The 17,931-nt window shown below is 41.1% G+C and overlaps 1 protein-coding gene and 1 non-coding gene across 4 annotated transcripts in view; one reads left to right on the top strand and one right to left on the bottom strand.

Moving 5' to 3' along the window:
• Positions 1-12,930, bottom strand: part of CDK12 (cyclin dependent kinase 12) — a 50,329-nt gene extending 37,399 nt beyond the window's left edge. For 2 of the 3 annotated variants that reach the window (XM_021704175.2, XM_021704176.2), the window contains exons 1-2: positions 11,257-12,930; positions 5,629-6,513 (exon numbers count right to left, since the gene is read on the bottom strand). In XM_021704175.2, coding sequence (XP_021559850.1) covers positions 5,629-6,513; positions 11,257-12,305 — 1,934 coding nt within the window. In that variant the 5' untranslated portion in view covers positions 12,306-12,930. The remainder of the gene's footprint in view (positions 1-5,628; positions 6,514-11,256) is intronic. The other variant, XM_044921895.1, reaches the window with a different exon arrangement.
• Positions 2,387-2,493, top strand: LOC123326832. Its single transcript, XR_006541363.1, has one exon. It is a non-coding gene; the product is annotated as a U6 spliceosomal RNA (small nuclear RNA).
• Positions 12,931-17,931: the final 5,001 nt, after the last annotated feature.

Raw genomic sequence — 17,931 nt, 5'->3', positions numbered from 1 at the left:
AGCCCCGCATTGGGCTCTCTGCTCAGCGGGAGGCCTGCTTCTCCCTTTCCCACTCCCCCTGCTTGTGTTCCCTCTCTCGCTGTGTCTCTCTCTGTCAAATAAATAAATAAAATCTTTAAAAAAAAAAAATTCTAAATCAAATTTGAATGCTCACAAAGATCTTTCTTTTCTGTAAGAGCTCAGTACTTTAAAGATAAAGCCTTTAAGAATAATACAGACTTGGGCGCCTGGGTGGCTCAGATGGTTAAGTGTCTGCCTTCGGCTCAGGTCATGATCCCAGGGTCCTGGGATCGAGTCCCACATTGGGCTCCCCGCTCAGCGGGGAGCCTGCTTCTCCCTCTGACCCTCTCCCCTCTCATGCTGTTTCTCTGTTTCTCTCTCGCTCGCTCTCTAAAAAATAAAATCTTAAAAAAAAAAAAAAAAAAGAATAATACAGACTCTACTGAAGTCTGATAAAATCCAAATGAACCAGGTCACCAAAAAAACTGATCGGAAATGAAGATTTTATTATTATTTTTTTTTTTTGAAAGATTTTATCTATTTGACAAAGAGAGACAGCGAGAGAGGGAGCACAAGCAGGGGCAGTGGGAGAGAGAGAAGCAGGCCTCTGGTGGAGCAGGGAGTCCGATGTGGGGCTCGATCTCAGGACCCCGGGATCATGACCTGAGCTGAAGGCAGACGCTTAATGACTGAGCCTCCCAGGCACCCCTATTTTATTATTATTATTAAGTAAGCTCTACACCCATAGTGGGGCTTGAACTCAAAACCCTGAGATCAAGAGTTGCATGTTCTACCAACTGAGCCAGCCATGTGCCCTGGAAACAAAGATTTTAAAAACCCTATGTGGTTAACTGAAATTTTATTTATCTGAAGTAGGCTCCATGTCCAACGTGGGCGTTGAACTCACGACCCTGAAATTGAGAGTTGAGAGTTGCATCTTTACTGACTGAGCCAGCCAGGCACCCCGGTTAACTGAAATTTTAAAAAAGAGTATACAGATGATCTTCTTTTTTAAATTTTATTTATTTGACAGAGAGAGACACAGCGAGAGAGGGAACACTAACAGGGGAGTGGGGGAGGGAGAAGCAGGATTCCTGTGGAGCCCGGGAGCCCTGCGGGAGCCCGATGTGGGGCTCGATTCCAGGACCCCGGGACCACAACCCGAGCCGAAGGCAGACACCTAATGACTGAGCCACCCAGGCGCCCCATACAGATGTTCTCCTTAAGAGCAGGTGATCCCCAGGGCATCTGGGTGGCTCAGTGGGTTAAGCGTCTGACTTTGGCTCAGGTCATAATCTCAGGGGTCCTGGGGTGGAGCCTTGCTCAGTGGGGAGTCCGCTTGTCCCTCTACCTCTGCCTCTCCTCCCACTCTTGCTCCCTCAAATAAATAAATAACATCTTAAAAAAAAAAAGCAGGTGATCCCCATGAATAGCTATGTTCATGAAGAATGTACTACATCATGAAGAATGAATAGTTTAGCAGCCTTCATTTCTTGAAACAAAGAATTGCAGACCACGAATTACGCTTTTGCAATACCATTAGTTAAATTCACTCCTGCATTTGATACCTGGATTAATACACTCCTGGCCCTATATATACCTTTGAAAGAAGTTTCATTCTATTCCCAAAGGGACTTTAAAAGAAAACAAATCATTTGATACAAGCTTTACATCATCCATGTGCCAACAGAATTAACTACATTCCCAGTGTCATTTCACACAAGTCCTGATCCTGTCTCCTTCAGTAGTCTTATTCATTCAAATAAGCAATATTTATTGATCACATTCTGTGTTCTATGTTTAAAGCACTGTAGGCAAGAGGAAGATGTATAAATCACATTCTCAACAATTAAGCTGCTGCAATCTCACATGAGAAGATCAAGAATATAAATGAATTCCGTATGCAACTTTCAGATTTCTTCCTGAAAACTTTTCTTACATAAAAATTATTTTTCATGTGAAAAACAGGTGCAGCTGGTATGATACATGGATACCGTGGCACCAAAAAAAAAAAAAAAAATTAAAGACGAAAACAAAAACCATCGTGAATTTAAAATACATAGTGAAATGGGGTGCCTGGCTGGCTCAGTCATTAAGTGTCTGCCTTCAGCTCAGTCATGATCCCAGGATCCAGGGATCGAGCCCCCCGTTGGGCTCCCTGCTCTGCAGGAAGCCTGCTTCTCCCTCTCCCACTCCCTCTGCTTGTGTTCCCCCTCTCGCTATGTCTCTCTCTCTGTCAAATAAATAAATAAAATCTTAAAAAAAAAAATAGTGAAAAAATAAAATTGTGGAAGATATCTTCATTTCCATTTTTCTGCCTTTAATAATTTATTTATATTTATGTGGAAAACTAATAATAATCATACATTTAAAAATAATTACATTGGTGCTCGCTTCAGCAGCACATATACTAAAATCGGAACAAGACAGAGATGATTAGCATGGCTCCTGTGCGAGGATGACAAGCAGATCTGTGAAGCATTCCAAAATTTTGCAGATAAGGTCCTTTACCTTTGATCCTCATCCTAAGTCTCATCCACAGAGATAACCATTACTATCAGCTTAATATATATCTTTTTCGGGGTGCCTGGGTGGCTCAGTTGGTTAAGTGACTGCCTTCGGCTCAGGTCATGATCCTGGAGTCCTGGATCGAGTCCCGCATCGGGCTCCCTGCTCAGCAGGGAGTCTGCTTCTCCCTCTGACCCTCCCCCCCTCATGTGCTCTCTCTCTCATTCTCGCTCTCTCAAATAAATAAATAAAATCTTTAAAAAAACCTATAAAAAATATATATCCTTTTGGATTTTTTGGTGTGAATTCATATGGATATATATGGATATATGTATCCAAAGAAAACAGATGTTTTGTTTTGTGTATGGGTTTTTACATAATTATCACACTATTAAAATAAATTCCATTGGACTATGAAACAGTTATACTTTCACAATCCGAACTGATAAATAAAAAAATACTTCTGTTCGCTTCATTTTCTCATACACATTCTTAAAGATAGCCACACATACTCAAATAAGCACTGAATGGTCTTACTTTACCTTTCATCCCAATCTAAAAGAGAAATCCCTATGTGCCTATCAAAATTATTCCACCTCTGGAAATCTGCACTCTACATTGACACATGGTAGGTCAGTTCAATAATTATTTGGTTAGCCAAGTAAACATTTCAAAATGAAGATTCTCAGCCACACTGACATCGTTCTAGCCACTATGTAAACTAATATTTAAACAAGGTTCCTGTAGATAGATCATGGCTGAGAGTCCCACTGGATAATGCTCAATTGGTATTTCCTTTTCCAACAAAAACCATAGAAACACGTAGCTTGTATCTATGAGAAGTATACTGTGTACCTAAACAGATTTTTTTACATAAACTTCAGGTTTTATCCTTCTCCTTTGCAATTCTCAGGATATGACAGAATTGACAAATAATTATTGATATTAGAAAGAGCAGTGGAATTTTTCTTTAAAATAAGATTTACTACTATGAATAGTAATGGACTTATTCTTTAAGAAAATTTTTTAATTGCATTTGTACCTTCTTAAAAGGCTCAGAGCATAGTCTGGAAAAATATAAATGTAAAGAGCTGAAATGTATCATCATTCAAATTACTGATGTCACTTGGAAAATAATGAAGGCTTGGGAATTGGTCTGGGATTTAAGATCAGTAGTACTTACTTTTATGTTTACAATGAAAGTTTATTGCAATAAATTAAACTCATATCCTAGAGAACAAGAGGGTAGAATCTCCTTAGAAAAAACCAGTAACACAGACTACCATGGCCTATATCACCACTAAATCAATTTGTTTGATGGTATTTTGCCTAGCTAGTCCTGCCAAGATATAGAATGTATTTCCTAATGCCTTCCATGAAATCAGATTCATGTTTCATAATCATTTCACTTCTCAATATTAAGAGGACTCATCAAAATTAAAGCTCTTCCCATCATCCCATTGTGAATTTATATTCTAATTAGTAAAGATTCCACATGCTGTTCTTCTGCTTCTTATAGGGTAACTTTTTTTTTTTTTTAAAGCAGTGTCTTTCAAGATAAACCTAGTTTATTCTTTTCCTGGATTAGGAGAAAAAAAAAAAACCCAGCTATAAAAGACATTTTGGGGGACCACTAAGGATATTTGATATTGTTGTTATTGATATTACATTATTAAATCAGTAAGGGGTGCCTGGGTGGCTTAGCTGGTTAAGTGATTGCCTTCGGCTCAGGTCATGATCCTAGAGTCCCTGGATCAAGTCCTGCATCGGGCTCCCTGCTCGGCAGGGAGTCTGCTTCTCCCTCTGACCCTCCCCTCTCATGTGCTCTCTCTCTCAAATAAATAAAATCTTTAAAAAAAAAAAAAATCAATAAGAAGTTTTTTGGGTGATTAAGGTATTGTGATTTTTTAGGAAAATGTTCTTAGTGTTAGAAGAGACATGCTAGGGCGCCTGGGTGGCTCAGTTGGTTAAGCAACTGCCTTCGGCTCAGGTCATGATCCTGGAGTCCCGGGATCGAGTCCCGCATCGGGCTCCCTGCTCGGCAGGGAGTCTGCTTCTCCCTCTGACCCTCCTCCCTCTCATGCTCTCTGTCTCTCATTCTCTCTCTCTCAAATAAATAAATAAAATCTTTAAAAAAAAAAAGAAGAGACATGCTAAAGTATTCAGAAGTGGGGTGCCTGGGTGGCTCAGTTGTTAAGCATCTGCCTTCAGCTCAGGTCATGATCCCAGGGTCCTGGGATCGAGCCCCACATCGGGCTCCCTGCTAGCCAGGAAGCCTGCTTCTCCCTCTCCCTCTCCCGCTGCTTGTGTTCCTGCTCTCACTGTCTCCCTCTCTGCCAAATAAATAAAATCCTTAAAAAAAAAAAAAATAAAGTATTCAGAAGTAAAGTGTCATGATATATAAAGTAAAAGCAAATGTGGCAAAAAGTTAACTGGTAAATCTTGGTGAAGAGTATAAAGAAGTTAATTATATTATTCTTTCATTTTTCTATGGCTATTAAAATTTTCAACATGGGGTGCCTGGCTGACTCAGTTAGTGGAGCATACAACTCTTGATCTCAGGGTCATGGATTTGAGCCGCACACTGGGTGTAGGGATTACTTAAAAAAAAATCTTGGGGCGCCTGGCTGGCTTGGTCAGTTAAGTGGCTGCCTTTGGCTCAGACCATGATCCTAGGGTCCTGGGATTCAGGCCCACAGTGAACTCCCTGCTCAGCAGAGAGTCTGCTTTCCCCTCTCGCTCTGCCCCTCTGCTATTTGTGCTTTCTCTCTCTCAAATAAATAAAATCTTAAAAAAAGAAAAAGGAGAAAAAGAATTTTTCAACATAAAACTTTAGGGAGAAAAGCACCATTGATTTTTAAAAACTTGAACCAAAAGTTAGCTTTATCAAATAAACTTATGAAGAAAAAGGGTTACTAGGCCTCAATTTGTAATTTTCTCCTAAGTAATAATGTTATAAATCAGAACTTGTCACTGAAAACCAAATACCAAAAGCATTTCCTACTCATAAAAGCATTTTAAACAGCCATGTATTAGAGCAGTTTTGACAGTATGAGAAGAGAAAATGCATTACATGTACATCAAGAGGGTAAAGTTTTCCCAGTTAACTACAGGACTTACCTATCCATGTCATCGTCTCCTGGTAGTAAGGGTGGGAGGGGCAGAGGAGGCAACGTTGAAGTTTTTAGGTGTGGAATAGCAGCTATTACAGATACTTGAGTCTTCACAGAAACCTGTGCAAGGGGCTGAGAATTTGCCTGAGAGGACAAAGTAGATGTCCTTGGGTGAATAGAAGGGGGCAAAGTTGAAGTACTAGAAGCAAGAACCTGACTAAATGCTGGTTGGGGAGGAGGCAGAGGAGGTTGCTGTGGAACAGCTGGTAGTGGAGGCAAAGGTGGCAAAGGGGGTGTTTGAGGTGGAGGGGTAGTAGTTGGTAAAGGAGGTGGAGGAGAAGTAACTGTGGGGACAGGTGGAGGGGTCTCCTTTTCTGATGTCTCTGCCTCTTTTGGAGTAACAATCTCCTCTTTCAATGCTATGGGTTTAGAGTCTCTTGATCCCTGTGCTTTCAAATCTTTAATAGGATGCTTCTCAGAGTTCTCATCCAACTTTACTTTCCCTGTATCTAAAGAATTTTTGACTTCTGTATTTAGATGTGGTACATTCACCAGTTCAGTATCTGGGGCAGATTTTTCCAATTTTACACCTCTGGTTAACTTTTTAGACTCCAAGCCTGAATCCTTAGCCTCTACTAAACTGTTCTCTTTCCTAGGCAAAAATATAGGTGAACCCTTGGATTCCTTTCCATCCATTTTTGCTGCAGCAGCAGCAGCTGCTCTTTCCTTCTTTTTCCTACTGAGTTCAGCTCCCAAGCTGGAGTTCAATGGAAGCCTGACAGGTGAGATGCTGGAATGTCGACTGCGTGACCCGGATCTCTTCTTTTTACTATGAGAAGATGAGTGTCTTGAATATGCGGGACTTCGACTTCTAGACTTCATAGATTTCCTACTGGAAAAAGAAAAAGGCAGTTTAAAATGGATAGCTGACAGCAATATATAGGAAAATACATCAGTTAAGCTATGGAGCACTGTAACTTAAAGAAACTACTTTGAGTAATTTAGCAATCTTAAAAATGAATTAGGTACCATCAAACAATAATAATAATAACAACATATCAATATTGGTTAATTAACTGTAACAAATGTACCAGACCAATGTAAAATGTTAATAACGGGAAATTGGATGCAAGGACAAATAGTTCTTTGTACTATTGTCACAATTGTGTGTGTGAATCTAAAACTGGTCTAAAAAATAAAGTTTACTTAAAAAATAGATTACAAGGAACTAAATGCTATAGGACAACACATTTCATTCATATAACACTAAAATTATCCATTACTGGGGCGCCTGGGTGGCTCAGATGGTTAAGCGTCTGCCTTCGGCTCAGGTCATGATCCCAGGGTCCTGGGATCGAGTCCCGCATCGGGCTCTCTGCTCCTTGGGAGCCTGCTTCTCCCTCTGCCTCTCTCTCTCTCTGTCTCTCATGAATAAATAAATAAAAATCTTTAAAAAAAAAAAATTATCCATTACTTATCCAACTCAAGAAGATGGGTATTTTTTTCCCATGTTGGAGAGCACCCATATTCACAATGATTACTTTTTTGGAATTTTGGTTTAAATCTCTGATGAAGTGAAAACATGATAAAAAAAAAAAGTCGTACTTTATATTAAAGGTGGGTTATACCAATCAGGAAGTTAAAAGTAACTAGCATGCTTCACCAAAACCTAATTGTTTCAACTAGAGAACTATTTGACAGATCCCAGGAAGATTTTGTTCCCTGAATCCTCAGTCGATAATTAAGTTGTGCCTATACTAAACAACCCCTAAGATACAAGAGTTACTAGGATTTGCAAAATAAATAAGCTGAAAAAGTTGTCTTACCAAATAATTTATCAGAAGTTCTCAAAACTATAATGACTTCTGGTATTTTCATATATAAAATGATTTCCAATCAACTTTTTAGGAACACATAAAGCAAGGTACTGTTGCATGTTCAATTTATTTTCTTCATTAAGAATTTGGAAATCCATGAGGCAGATTATTCTTTTTTTTTTTTTAAGATTTTTTATTTATTCATCTGAGACACAGAGATAGAGAGAGCATGAGCAGGGGGAGAGGCAGAGGGAGAGGGAGAAGCAGGCTCCCCGCTGAGCCAGGAGCCTGATGTGGGGCTCCATCCCAGGACCCTGGGATCATGACCTGAGCGGAAGGCAGATGCTTAACCATCTGAGCCACCCAGGCGCCCCCAGATTATTCTTAATTGAAACCCAACCCCCATTAATTCTTTTTGCCTTTTCTTTTTTTTTTTTAAAGATTTTATTTATTCATTTGAGAGAGAGACAGAGAATGAGAGAGCATGAGCTGGGGAGAGTGGCAGAGGCAGAGGGAGCAGCAGACTTCCTGCTGAGCTGGGAGCCCGCTGTGGGGCTGGATCCCAGGACCTTGGGTTCACGACCTGAGCTGAAGGCAGACGCTTAACCATCTGAGCCACCTAGGCGCCCCTCTTTTTGCCTTTTCATAAAGCCTAATGTGCTCAGGCCTCAATGTGAGGGGAGAAAAAATAGCACTAAAAAAGTGACTGAACAAAACATCATTTGCCCAGTAGTCTAAAATAAATTGTTCCCATTCCAGATCTTCAATATCTCCCTTTATCTTTGGTCATTAGTAGTACTGACATAATTCAAAATGTTTCAAAACAAATAGTACATATGTGTAGGCGAAATAACTCACATGATAATTAGCCATGGTTTTCTTTTTTTTTTTTTTAAAGATTTTATTTATTCATTTGACAGAGAGAGACACAGTGAGAGAGGGAACACAAGCAGGGGGAGTGGGAGAGGGAGAAACAGGCTTCCTGCAGAGCAGGGAGCCCAATGCGGGGCTCGATCCCAGGACCCTGAGATCATGACTTGAGCCGAAGGCAGACGCCCAACGACTGAGCCATCCAGGCGTCCCATTAGCCATGGTTTTCTTATACCTACACTGCTTTTTGGAAGTTTTAGTTAAAATGCAAGTCATTATTGGAATAGAAGTACTCAAAACAGCAATAACAACATATATGTGAACATGAGGATACAGAATACTGAAAAGTGGTTAAGTGGATTTATGAAACATCCACTTATTCTTCAGAAAACTAATACTTCTTTTGTAAATAACTGGATGAAACCAGAGGTTTTCTCTCACTGAATTGGAGCTGGAATAAAACTACCATCTCTATTATCCCACGATAAACTTCTAAAGTCCCAAACACTAAGTAACGTCAGAACCACATGCTCTAAAAACTAGTTTCTTTAATCATTCAGCATTACTAAATCTTCCTAAGGAACTCTGCTACAAACCCTTCAATTTCTGAACAGAAGCCTACTGTTAATAGAACATTCTGATGGCCATATACTTATGGCATTTTTAGTGATACAAATGCTGTATTTGAGGTCAAGATCCACTCTTCAAGAAAAAAAGCGACAAGGAAGGGGGGTGGCAAGAGGAGACAACCAATAGGTAAATGCAGGCAACAGTAAAAACTTCTCAAAAACAAATGTATTTTCCCCCTGATGTGAGTTAGGTTCTATCCATCTGAAATGAAATTGCTACTATTAACCACTACTAATTTGGAGGATGCAAAGACATTGCATTTCTGGCAAGGTATTTTCAGTCTTTTAAAATGATGTTGCTTATTTAATTTTTACTGTCTCCCAAGGAAAAAACAGAGATATCACAGAAGGGATCTGTATGCTCTACTCTAAGAAATTTTTGTACTTACTGTCTTGAATTCCAATGAATGAGGAAAAAAATCTGTAGTGCACATATACAAACATATAATGCTCTCCAAAACCCAACTAAAAATATGCATGTGACTCTAAAATTATATTATGTTTATATATTGTATCCTATGCTATTATATTGTGTCTCCAATTCGTTCCTGATTTATTTTTTACCATTACTGCACTAGTTCCAATTAACTGAGTAGAGGAAGAGAGAACGTGAGATATGAATCCAAAAGGAATCACTGCAAAGCAAGTTCTTTCTGAAAGTCATTTTAGTGTTTTAGTCTTAAGTGCACTTCCATATTCCCAAAACTCATGACAATAAAAATTCTCAAAACAGCCTTAATGAAACTACTCCTCAAGAAAACAAGTATTCTGAGAATATTTCTTATGTTTCCTTAAACAACTAAGCTACTTTATAAATAGCACACTTAAGACATCCATTTCACTATATATAAATTTTACTCTCACCCCTTCAAAAAAAGTCAACTCTAGCTAATGCTATACACAACACGCTAAAATGCTTACAGTGAAGTATACTGATGTCTGCAACTTTGAGATGAATCAAAACAAAATATGGACTGATGGAGAGCTGGATGGGTATGATAAAATATATAGCATATATTAATTGTAGAATCTAGGTAGTACATATATGGATCCTCACTATAATTCTTTCAACTTTTCTGTGTTTGAAAAATTGTGATAAAATGGAGGGGTGGTTGGGGGGAGGGGGAGGACTAAGGAACTTTTAGACCCTGACAGGTAAGAACTCTGCAGTTTGATTAATTCAAACTAATTTATGAATAATTACAACTTTAAGTCAGCAAAAATTACTCATATTGACATATAAAAGACATGCATGGATTTTTACAAATTAGCATAATTTCTCCCCTAGCATCCAAAAATATTTCCTCGCTAAGACAGAATTTACTGACCTGCTCCAGGTAACCAGAAACTGTGCTATACACTTCATACTTACTAGCTAATTTAATCCTCACAACTACTCCAGAAGTAGGTAGTTATTATTTCCATTTTACATATGAAGAAACACGGGCAGGGAAAAACTAAATTATTTGCCAAAGTTCACAAAGCAAGATTAGGATTCCATTCAGGTATAACCCCAAAGCCCACGTCTTTTGTGGACAAAGTGAGTCCACAAAGAGGGAGGTACATCTCATCATCTAGAAATAAAAACAGTTTTCAGTAGTAATTCATTTTAATGATTAAATTTCAAACTAACATGCCTTTCTTGCTAAAATATGGTAAAGGTACTATTACCATTTTTTTAGAGAAAAATTTTGATCACAGGGTAGGTCAATGGTGATGCTGTAAAGAAAATCAAATTATCCTTGGAACCAACTTCTGCTAAGGTATGTATCAACAAAAGGAAAAAGGACTAAACAGCTGAATTTCCACTAAAACATCAGTTTAAAGACAGGAATTAAGAAATAAACTTACAGCTTTGGAGACTCAGTGGACAGCACACGCACAAATGATAGATGACCTAGGCAAATAGCTTCAAGATAATACGAATGAAAATTTATAATTTCTTACATCGCCAGTCAGGTCCAGTGAGGTCTAAAGCACGAATACCAAGGTGATTTAAGACAATGCAACAGAAATTGCTAGATAAGCTCTGGGATAAGCTCAGTTATCAACTCTGTGTACTCAATAAGCAGGAGCTTACAACTGAAGATTTCACCCCTGGAAGTACCTACCTTTAGCAGTTTTAGGCATGTGAACTCTCCACTTCTCAAATTCTGGGTTAAGAGAAGACCAGATTCACCTACTTGGGTAACTAACCAATAACTAAGTGTTCTAGTCAATAAGGAAGACTGGGGGCTTCAACCAAACGTGAACATGACTAACTGCCAGTTCCTCATGACCCAGCCTAAGTAAGAAAGGGCTGTTAGACAAATAGCTCACCTGGGGAGTGGACTCCGACTCAGAGACCGTTTGCTCATGAAAGGGCTGCTGGACCGTCTTCGACCATAGGGACTGGGTGATCTCCCACTGTAAGAGCCACTCCTTTCATAGCTGGAAGAACGTCTCCGACTATAGGGACTCACAGATCTTTGTCGTCTACCGTAGGGACTGGGTGACCGGGTGCTGGACTGGTAGGCCGAAGGCTCCTTGTAAGGCGGGCTAATTGACTGCCTTCTTGAGGTACTTCCAGGACTCTTCTTGTAGGAGTCATAATTGCTAGAGGTGTGAGATCTTGGGGGACTAAGGTCATAATCTTGGCCATAAGAAGCTCCTGAGGGGCTATCATCTTGCTTGGGGCTGTCAGACCATTTCCTATGGGGACTCCTGGATCTCCGTTTGGGGCTGTCCATTGTTTTGTAGCTTTTGGGTGTTTCCCTTTTCCGATGACTTTTACTCCGGTCTTTGTGCCCAGACTTCAACTCACGTTCTTTCCGGGTCTTCTCCTTATGGAGTTTGGATGACCTGGATTCCTTGTTGCTGCTGCTTTTGGATATCTGTGCCTTCCCATAGTCCTCATTCTCCTCATTTGAACGCTTTGAACTTCCTGATACTCGGTCCTTCATCGATCCCGATTTGCTGGAGACTTCCTGGTTTTTTTCTTTTTCTGTTTGTTTAGTTTTTAGTAAGTCCCGGGAACGTCTGTGCTGGTGGTGACGATGTTTGTGCAGGCGGTCACTCCGATCAGTTCCACGACGTTCATCATTCTCCCTCCTGTCTAGTTTGAAGGCCATGTCGTCAGAGAAGGTATCTGAATCAGAGCTGATGTCATCATACTCCACCAAAGGTTTGATAATTGTACCCAAAGGTGCTGCTTCGGGGGTCACCAACCCCATGTCTTTGGAGTGCTTGGATTTATGCCGCTTGTGCTTCGACACCAAGCGGTGACGCTCTCTGCTGTTGGAGCTGCCACCTCCCGATGACGGCTGCAAAGTTCCAGAAGCTCCTCCACTCCCGTCCTTCTTGCCCCCATGTCTCTCTGGATTGGGCATTCCCTTTCGCCTGGCCTCAAAAAGGGGAAAAAGTTCCCCAGCACTCCAAAAAGTAACCCCCACCCTCCCCCCCAACCCCACGCCTACCAAAGCGCCCCTAGAAGGGGGTGGGGAGGGAAGGGACGGTAGCCCAGGCTCCTCCTCCCTCCCGACTCCTCAGCACCCTCCTACATGAGGTGGGGGGTGAAGGAGCCAGAAAAGAAATGAGAGTTCCTCAGCAGTGGAGTTGCGAGACAACGGGTAGCTGCTCAAGTCTGTTTCCCCTCCTCCCCCCGCCGAGCCAATCCTCAGGCCCGGGCGCCGGGGAGGTCGAGGAAGTAGGAAGCCGACGGCCCCGGGCTGTGGGGCCGACTCCGGCTCTGGGGCCCTGTGAAGACTGCGCGGGCCCTTCCCCTACCCGGTAGCCCGGCTCGGGGCGGCTTCCTGTCGCTGGGGTCCCGCGGCCTAGGTGCCTCACGCCCCCTTTGTCCCTCGCTCCTGAGGGAGCCCCTCTTCTTGCCTCCGCCTCACCTCAATATCTCACACACTCGCTCCCTCACACAGACTCAGTCACACACTAGGTTAAACCGAAACGGCACTTGAGGGGGGGAGGGGGCAATTCCAGGAAATACCGCGAGAATCCTGTGGACTCTCGCGGTATTTCGTGCTTCCCTTTCACCTCTCACCACGGCTTGCTCAAACGACGCGAGACTAGATCCTGAACAAGAAACGCGTTCCGCCAGATTCTCGCGATAAGCTCCCCGCTCTCCATTTGAGCAAAGCTTTATTGAAACGGCGGTAGAATTTTTTTTATTCAAAACTTTATTGATAACACATTGAACAAATACTCCCAGGCTCCGGCACAAAACTATTTTTGCATATTTTATAACAACTCTTTCAACTACCAGGATGAAAATATTGTCAACAGGACAAAGGGCGAATGTGGGGACATTTCAACCCAAGTCCTTAAGTATTAACAATGCTTCCCACTTCCATAGAGTATACTATAAGCATTATCTCTAATTCTCATACTACTCTACAAAACACGATATTCTCTTCCCTATTTTACAGATAAGAAAACTCAGAGTCACAGAAGTTAAATAACTTACTCGAGGTAACAAAGCTAGTCCAGCAAGTGCCAAAAACGAGATTCAAATTGTCTTAACACCAAAGCACAGCTCTTGTATAGTGTAGCACTTCCTCTCTCCACTCTGTTTAAAATCTTAACCTGAAAACTCATCAACTCTTGGGATCATCTGTGGCTTTTCTGGAATCATTTAGCCTTTTATCTTCACACAGAAGATTATAATTATGAACAAGTAGAATATAGTATTCATGAGCAAGAAAATAAATAATATCTGCCCTTCATTTTTTACTTTTCAGAACTTTGCACACATTAGCTCATTCCATCTCCACAACAATCATCTGAAATAGGATTGTATATGTGAGGAAACTAAGGCACCAAGAAGTTAAATGACTTATCCAAAATTCTTCATTCTTTTCTTCATCAAATTTATATGAGAATTTAAGGCCCTCCTCTGTGAAATAGTGTCCTTTCCCATAAGGCCATCAAGCAAGATCTAGAGAAAATATTCATACCACAAGATATAAGATGATAAATGTCATAAGAATGATACAGAGCACTGCAAAGGTTCTAAAGGAGGTTGGGAGTGTTAAGGAAAAGCTTTATAAAAGTAGGGCTTTTGAGTTGGATCACGGAGACTAGGATATGTATATGCAAAGATGGGAAGATCAGGGACACCTGGGTGGCTCAGTCAGTTAAGTGTCTGCCTTAGGCTCAGGTCATGATCCCAGGCTCCTGGGATTGAGTCTTGCATCGGGCTCCTTGCTCAGCAGGGAGCCTGCTTCTCCCTCTGCCTGCCCTCCCCCCAGCTTGTGCTCTCTCTCTCTCTGATAAGTAAATAAATAAAATCTTAAAAAAAAAAAAAAAAAGATGGGAAGATCAGCCAGTAAAATAGGGGCCAGAAAACACCCTGAATGTAGGCAGAAGAATCTACTCTCAAAATCACTCCCTGAAAATGTTCTTGTTGCTTTGGGTCACATGGGTACCAAAAAGAAAATTTTTTACCTAAATGTTTGAGTCCATAAACACTGGCTAAAAATGAAAAAGGTCAACTTTTTAATTAACCATGGAAGAAAATGTAATGCCAGGCGCCTGGGTGGCTCAGTCGTTAAGCGTCTGCCTTCGGCTCAGGTCATGATCCCGGAGTTCCGGGATCGAGTCCCACATGGGGCTCCCTGCTCGGCGGGAGGCCTGCTTCTCCCTCTCCCACTCCCCCTGCTTGTGTTCCTGCTCTCGCTATCTCTCTCTGTCAAATAAATAAAATATTTAAAAAAAAAAGAAAATGTAATGCCATCAAGAAAAAAAGGATAGACTTCAGTACTGGAACTCAGGCATGCTAACTCCTCATTCACTGCTGCAAGAGAGCCTGGATATAAAAATATAAAAGTCCCCACCAGTGTCTGACATGATAGCCAGTGGCATGACTTAGTGGCAGACTGGATGAAATGACTGAGCCACCTTATCAAACACTGGCATGAGTTCAGCAAAATTACTCTGATTTTTTGTATCTTTTAAATGAGATTAAGTTTTTGATCCAGGATGCACCCACACCCATGGTAAAATGGAAAAGTGGGGACAGCAGAAGGAATTATAGTAATATGTCAAATAAATCTTGAATAAAATTCATCATCTAAATTAAACAGTAGTTGATGGGGCGCCTGGGTGGCTCAGTTGTCGGGCGTCTGCCTTCGGCTCGGGTCATAATCCCAGGGTCCTGGGATCGAGCCCAGCATCAGGCTTCCTGCTCAGCGGACAGACTGCTTCTCCCTCTCCCACTCCCCCTGCTTGTGTTTCCTCTCTCACTGTGTCTCTCTCTGTCAAATAAATAAATAAAATCTTTAAAATAAATAAACAGTAGTCGAAACTTTCTTAATTATCTAATGGTTGCCTACTGAAGACTAGAGACTCCTGATGAATGAAGATTTTACTGAATTTTTATAATATATTTCTATAGCACCGTTCAATTTTCCATAGAACTCTTTTAAGTCTGTCAATAGATATCAGTTGAACAAATAATCAGGTGAGGTGGCCAAGATGGGTATTACTACATGCATCTACTAAAAGTTGAAACCGAGACTCAGGAGTTAGAGTACGTTCCCATTAAGTGTAGGAAATGCCAGGAGCAGGGACAGCTCTTTCTTTAATCTTAGATCAGTACTCTTTCTATTGCAGTACACTTTCTCTTTTTGTTGGATACAATTGTACTCTAATGTCAATAATCTCTCAATAAAGCTGGGAAAAAATTTCTACTCTAGGAAATATATTTTGTCCAAGTGTTTAAATACAAAATCAAGTGTAAACTGCAGAAATTTGTCCAACAATCGGCAAAAATAGTGCTTTTATAAAATAAGGGTTGCTTCACTCTACAGAAAAACTTTGAACTCAGAAATTCCAGGACTGCACAATTTGCTTTATTTGCATGACCTCCCAGGGCAGGGAGTTAGGGCAACTCTATGAACCCCAAGGTAATCAGTCAGATGAAGACTATACTTCCCTGTAAATCCCTCAGAGAAAGTCAGAGAGCTTCTCTTTAGGCTGTACTCAAGAGGAAATATTTAACTAAAGTCAGTAACTCCCTCAACCCCACCCTGGATCAATTTATTAGTTTAGATTTTAGGTTTAAAGAGTCCTCTGAAATCTCCCTGAAAGCTTAGTCATTTAAAATTTGACCATTGTCCCCTTTATGCCATATACAAAGATTGCTCCTATGTGCACCTTGGATGATTTTCTTGTTTAATGACATGTCTCTCCTATCTTTACTTTTGGAGTACAAATTATTCAATAATGTCATTTTATCCACATTTTCCAATGAGAAATAACTTCTTATTCTATTCTGTAACCAAAATTTGGTAAAGTTTATTTTCAAGCTTATAAGGTTTTTTTTTAAAGGGAGGTTTCTTTTTTTTTTTTAAGATTTTATTTATTTATTTGACAGAGAGAGACACAGCGAGAGAGGGAACACAAGCAGGGGGAGCCAGAGAGGGAGAAGCAGGCTTCCTGCTGAGCAGAGAGCCTGACGCGGGGCTCGATCCTAGGACCCCTTGAGCCGAAGGCAGACGCCCAATGACTGAGCCACCCAGGTGCCCCTCAAGCTTATAAGGTTTAAAATTACCTAGCTACACTTGGTATAGACATTATTGTATACAGTCTCCATGAGGAAATGTAGCTGTATATCTAGTACTGATATTTTGGGCACAATAAAAAATTAACAAAAAATTTTGAGTCATTGATTATTATGACCAATCATATTTTCAGAACTCTAAATCAGGTGAGTTCATCAAAGTTTGGTGCTATGTTTTCCTGTTTATGTTACCAGATCCTACCTAATACACAAGTATTAGGATTCCATAGAGGCTTGTCAGCATTTTAAATATGAATTATCTTTGAGGGGCGCCTGGGTGGCTCAGTCTGTTGAGCATCTGGTTCTTGATTTCAGCTCAGGTCATGAACCCAGGGTCGTGAGATTGAGCCCTGAGGTTTCTCTCAGCGGAGAGTCTGCTTGAGGGTTCTTTCTCTCCCTCTCCCTCTGCCCCTCCCCCATTTGTGCGCTCTCACTCTCTCTCAAATAAATAAATAAATCTTTAAAAAAATAAATATGAATTATCTGAATATTCTCACTTGGATAAAATGCTCTCTGTACCTCATCAGTTTGAAAGTTGCTAGATTTACATTACATAATATTTGGAACACACTTTTTTTTTTTTAAAGATTTTGTTCATTTATTTGAGAGAGCAAGTGAGAAAGCACAAGTGGGGGGGCGCCTGGGTGGCTCAGTCGTTAAGCGGCTGCCTTCGGCTCAGGTCATGATCCCGGGGTCCTGGGATCGAGCCCCACATTGGGCTCTCTGCTCAGCAGGGAGCCTGCTTCTCCCTCTCCCACTCTGCCCGCTTGTGTTCCCTCTCTCACTGTCTCTCTCTGTCAAATAAATAAATAAAATCTTTAAAAAAAAAAAGAAGAAAGAAAGCACAAGTGGGGGGAGGGGCAGAAGCAGAGGAGAAGCAGGCTCCCCGCTAAGCAGGGAGCCTGATGTGGGGCTCCACTCCATCCCAGGACCCCAGGATCATGACCTCAGCTGAAGGCAGACGCTCAACTGACTGAGCCACCCAAGCACCCTCGAACACATTTTTATATTAAAAATATTCATTGATTATCTGAAATTCAAATTTAACTGAGTGTTCTGTATTCTATCTGGCAACTCTATCAATTTATCCCAACAATATGCATTGAGTCTCTGACATGTGTCAGGGGCTAGTCTAGGCAATGTTACTAGACAGTAGTGAAAGAAGTAGACCCGGTAAAACCTTCCTGGAGGTAGCAATCTAACAGGGAAGACAGGAATTAAACCATCATGTACTTAATACATTTCAATGGTGAAAGTGCTATTAAAGAGAAGTTTGAGCGGCACCTGGGTGGCTCAGTCAGTTAAGTGTTGGACTCTTGGTTTTGACCCAGGTCACGATCTCGGGGTTGTGAAATCCAGCCCTGCGGTGGGCTCTGCACTCAACTTGGGGTCTGCTGGAGATTCTCTCTCCCTCTCCCTCTGCCTTTCCCCCCCACCTTGCA

The sequence above is a fragment of the Neomonachus schauinslandi genome, chromosome 15, assembly GCF_002201575.2.
Source record: "Neomonachus schauinslandi chromosome 15, ASM220157v2, whole genome shotgun sequence".
Taxonomy (NCBI): Eukaryota; Metazoa; Chordata; class Mammalia; order Carnivora; family Phocidae; genus Neomonachus; species Neomonachus schauinslandi.
This window is presented reverse-complemented; position numbering and strand designations above follow the sequence as displayed.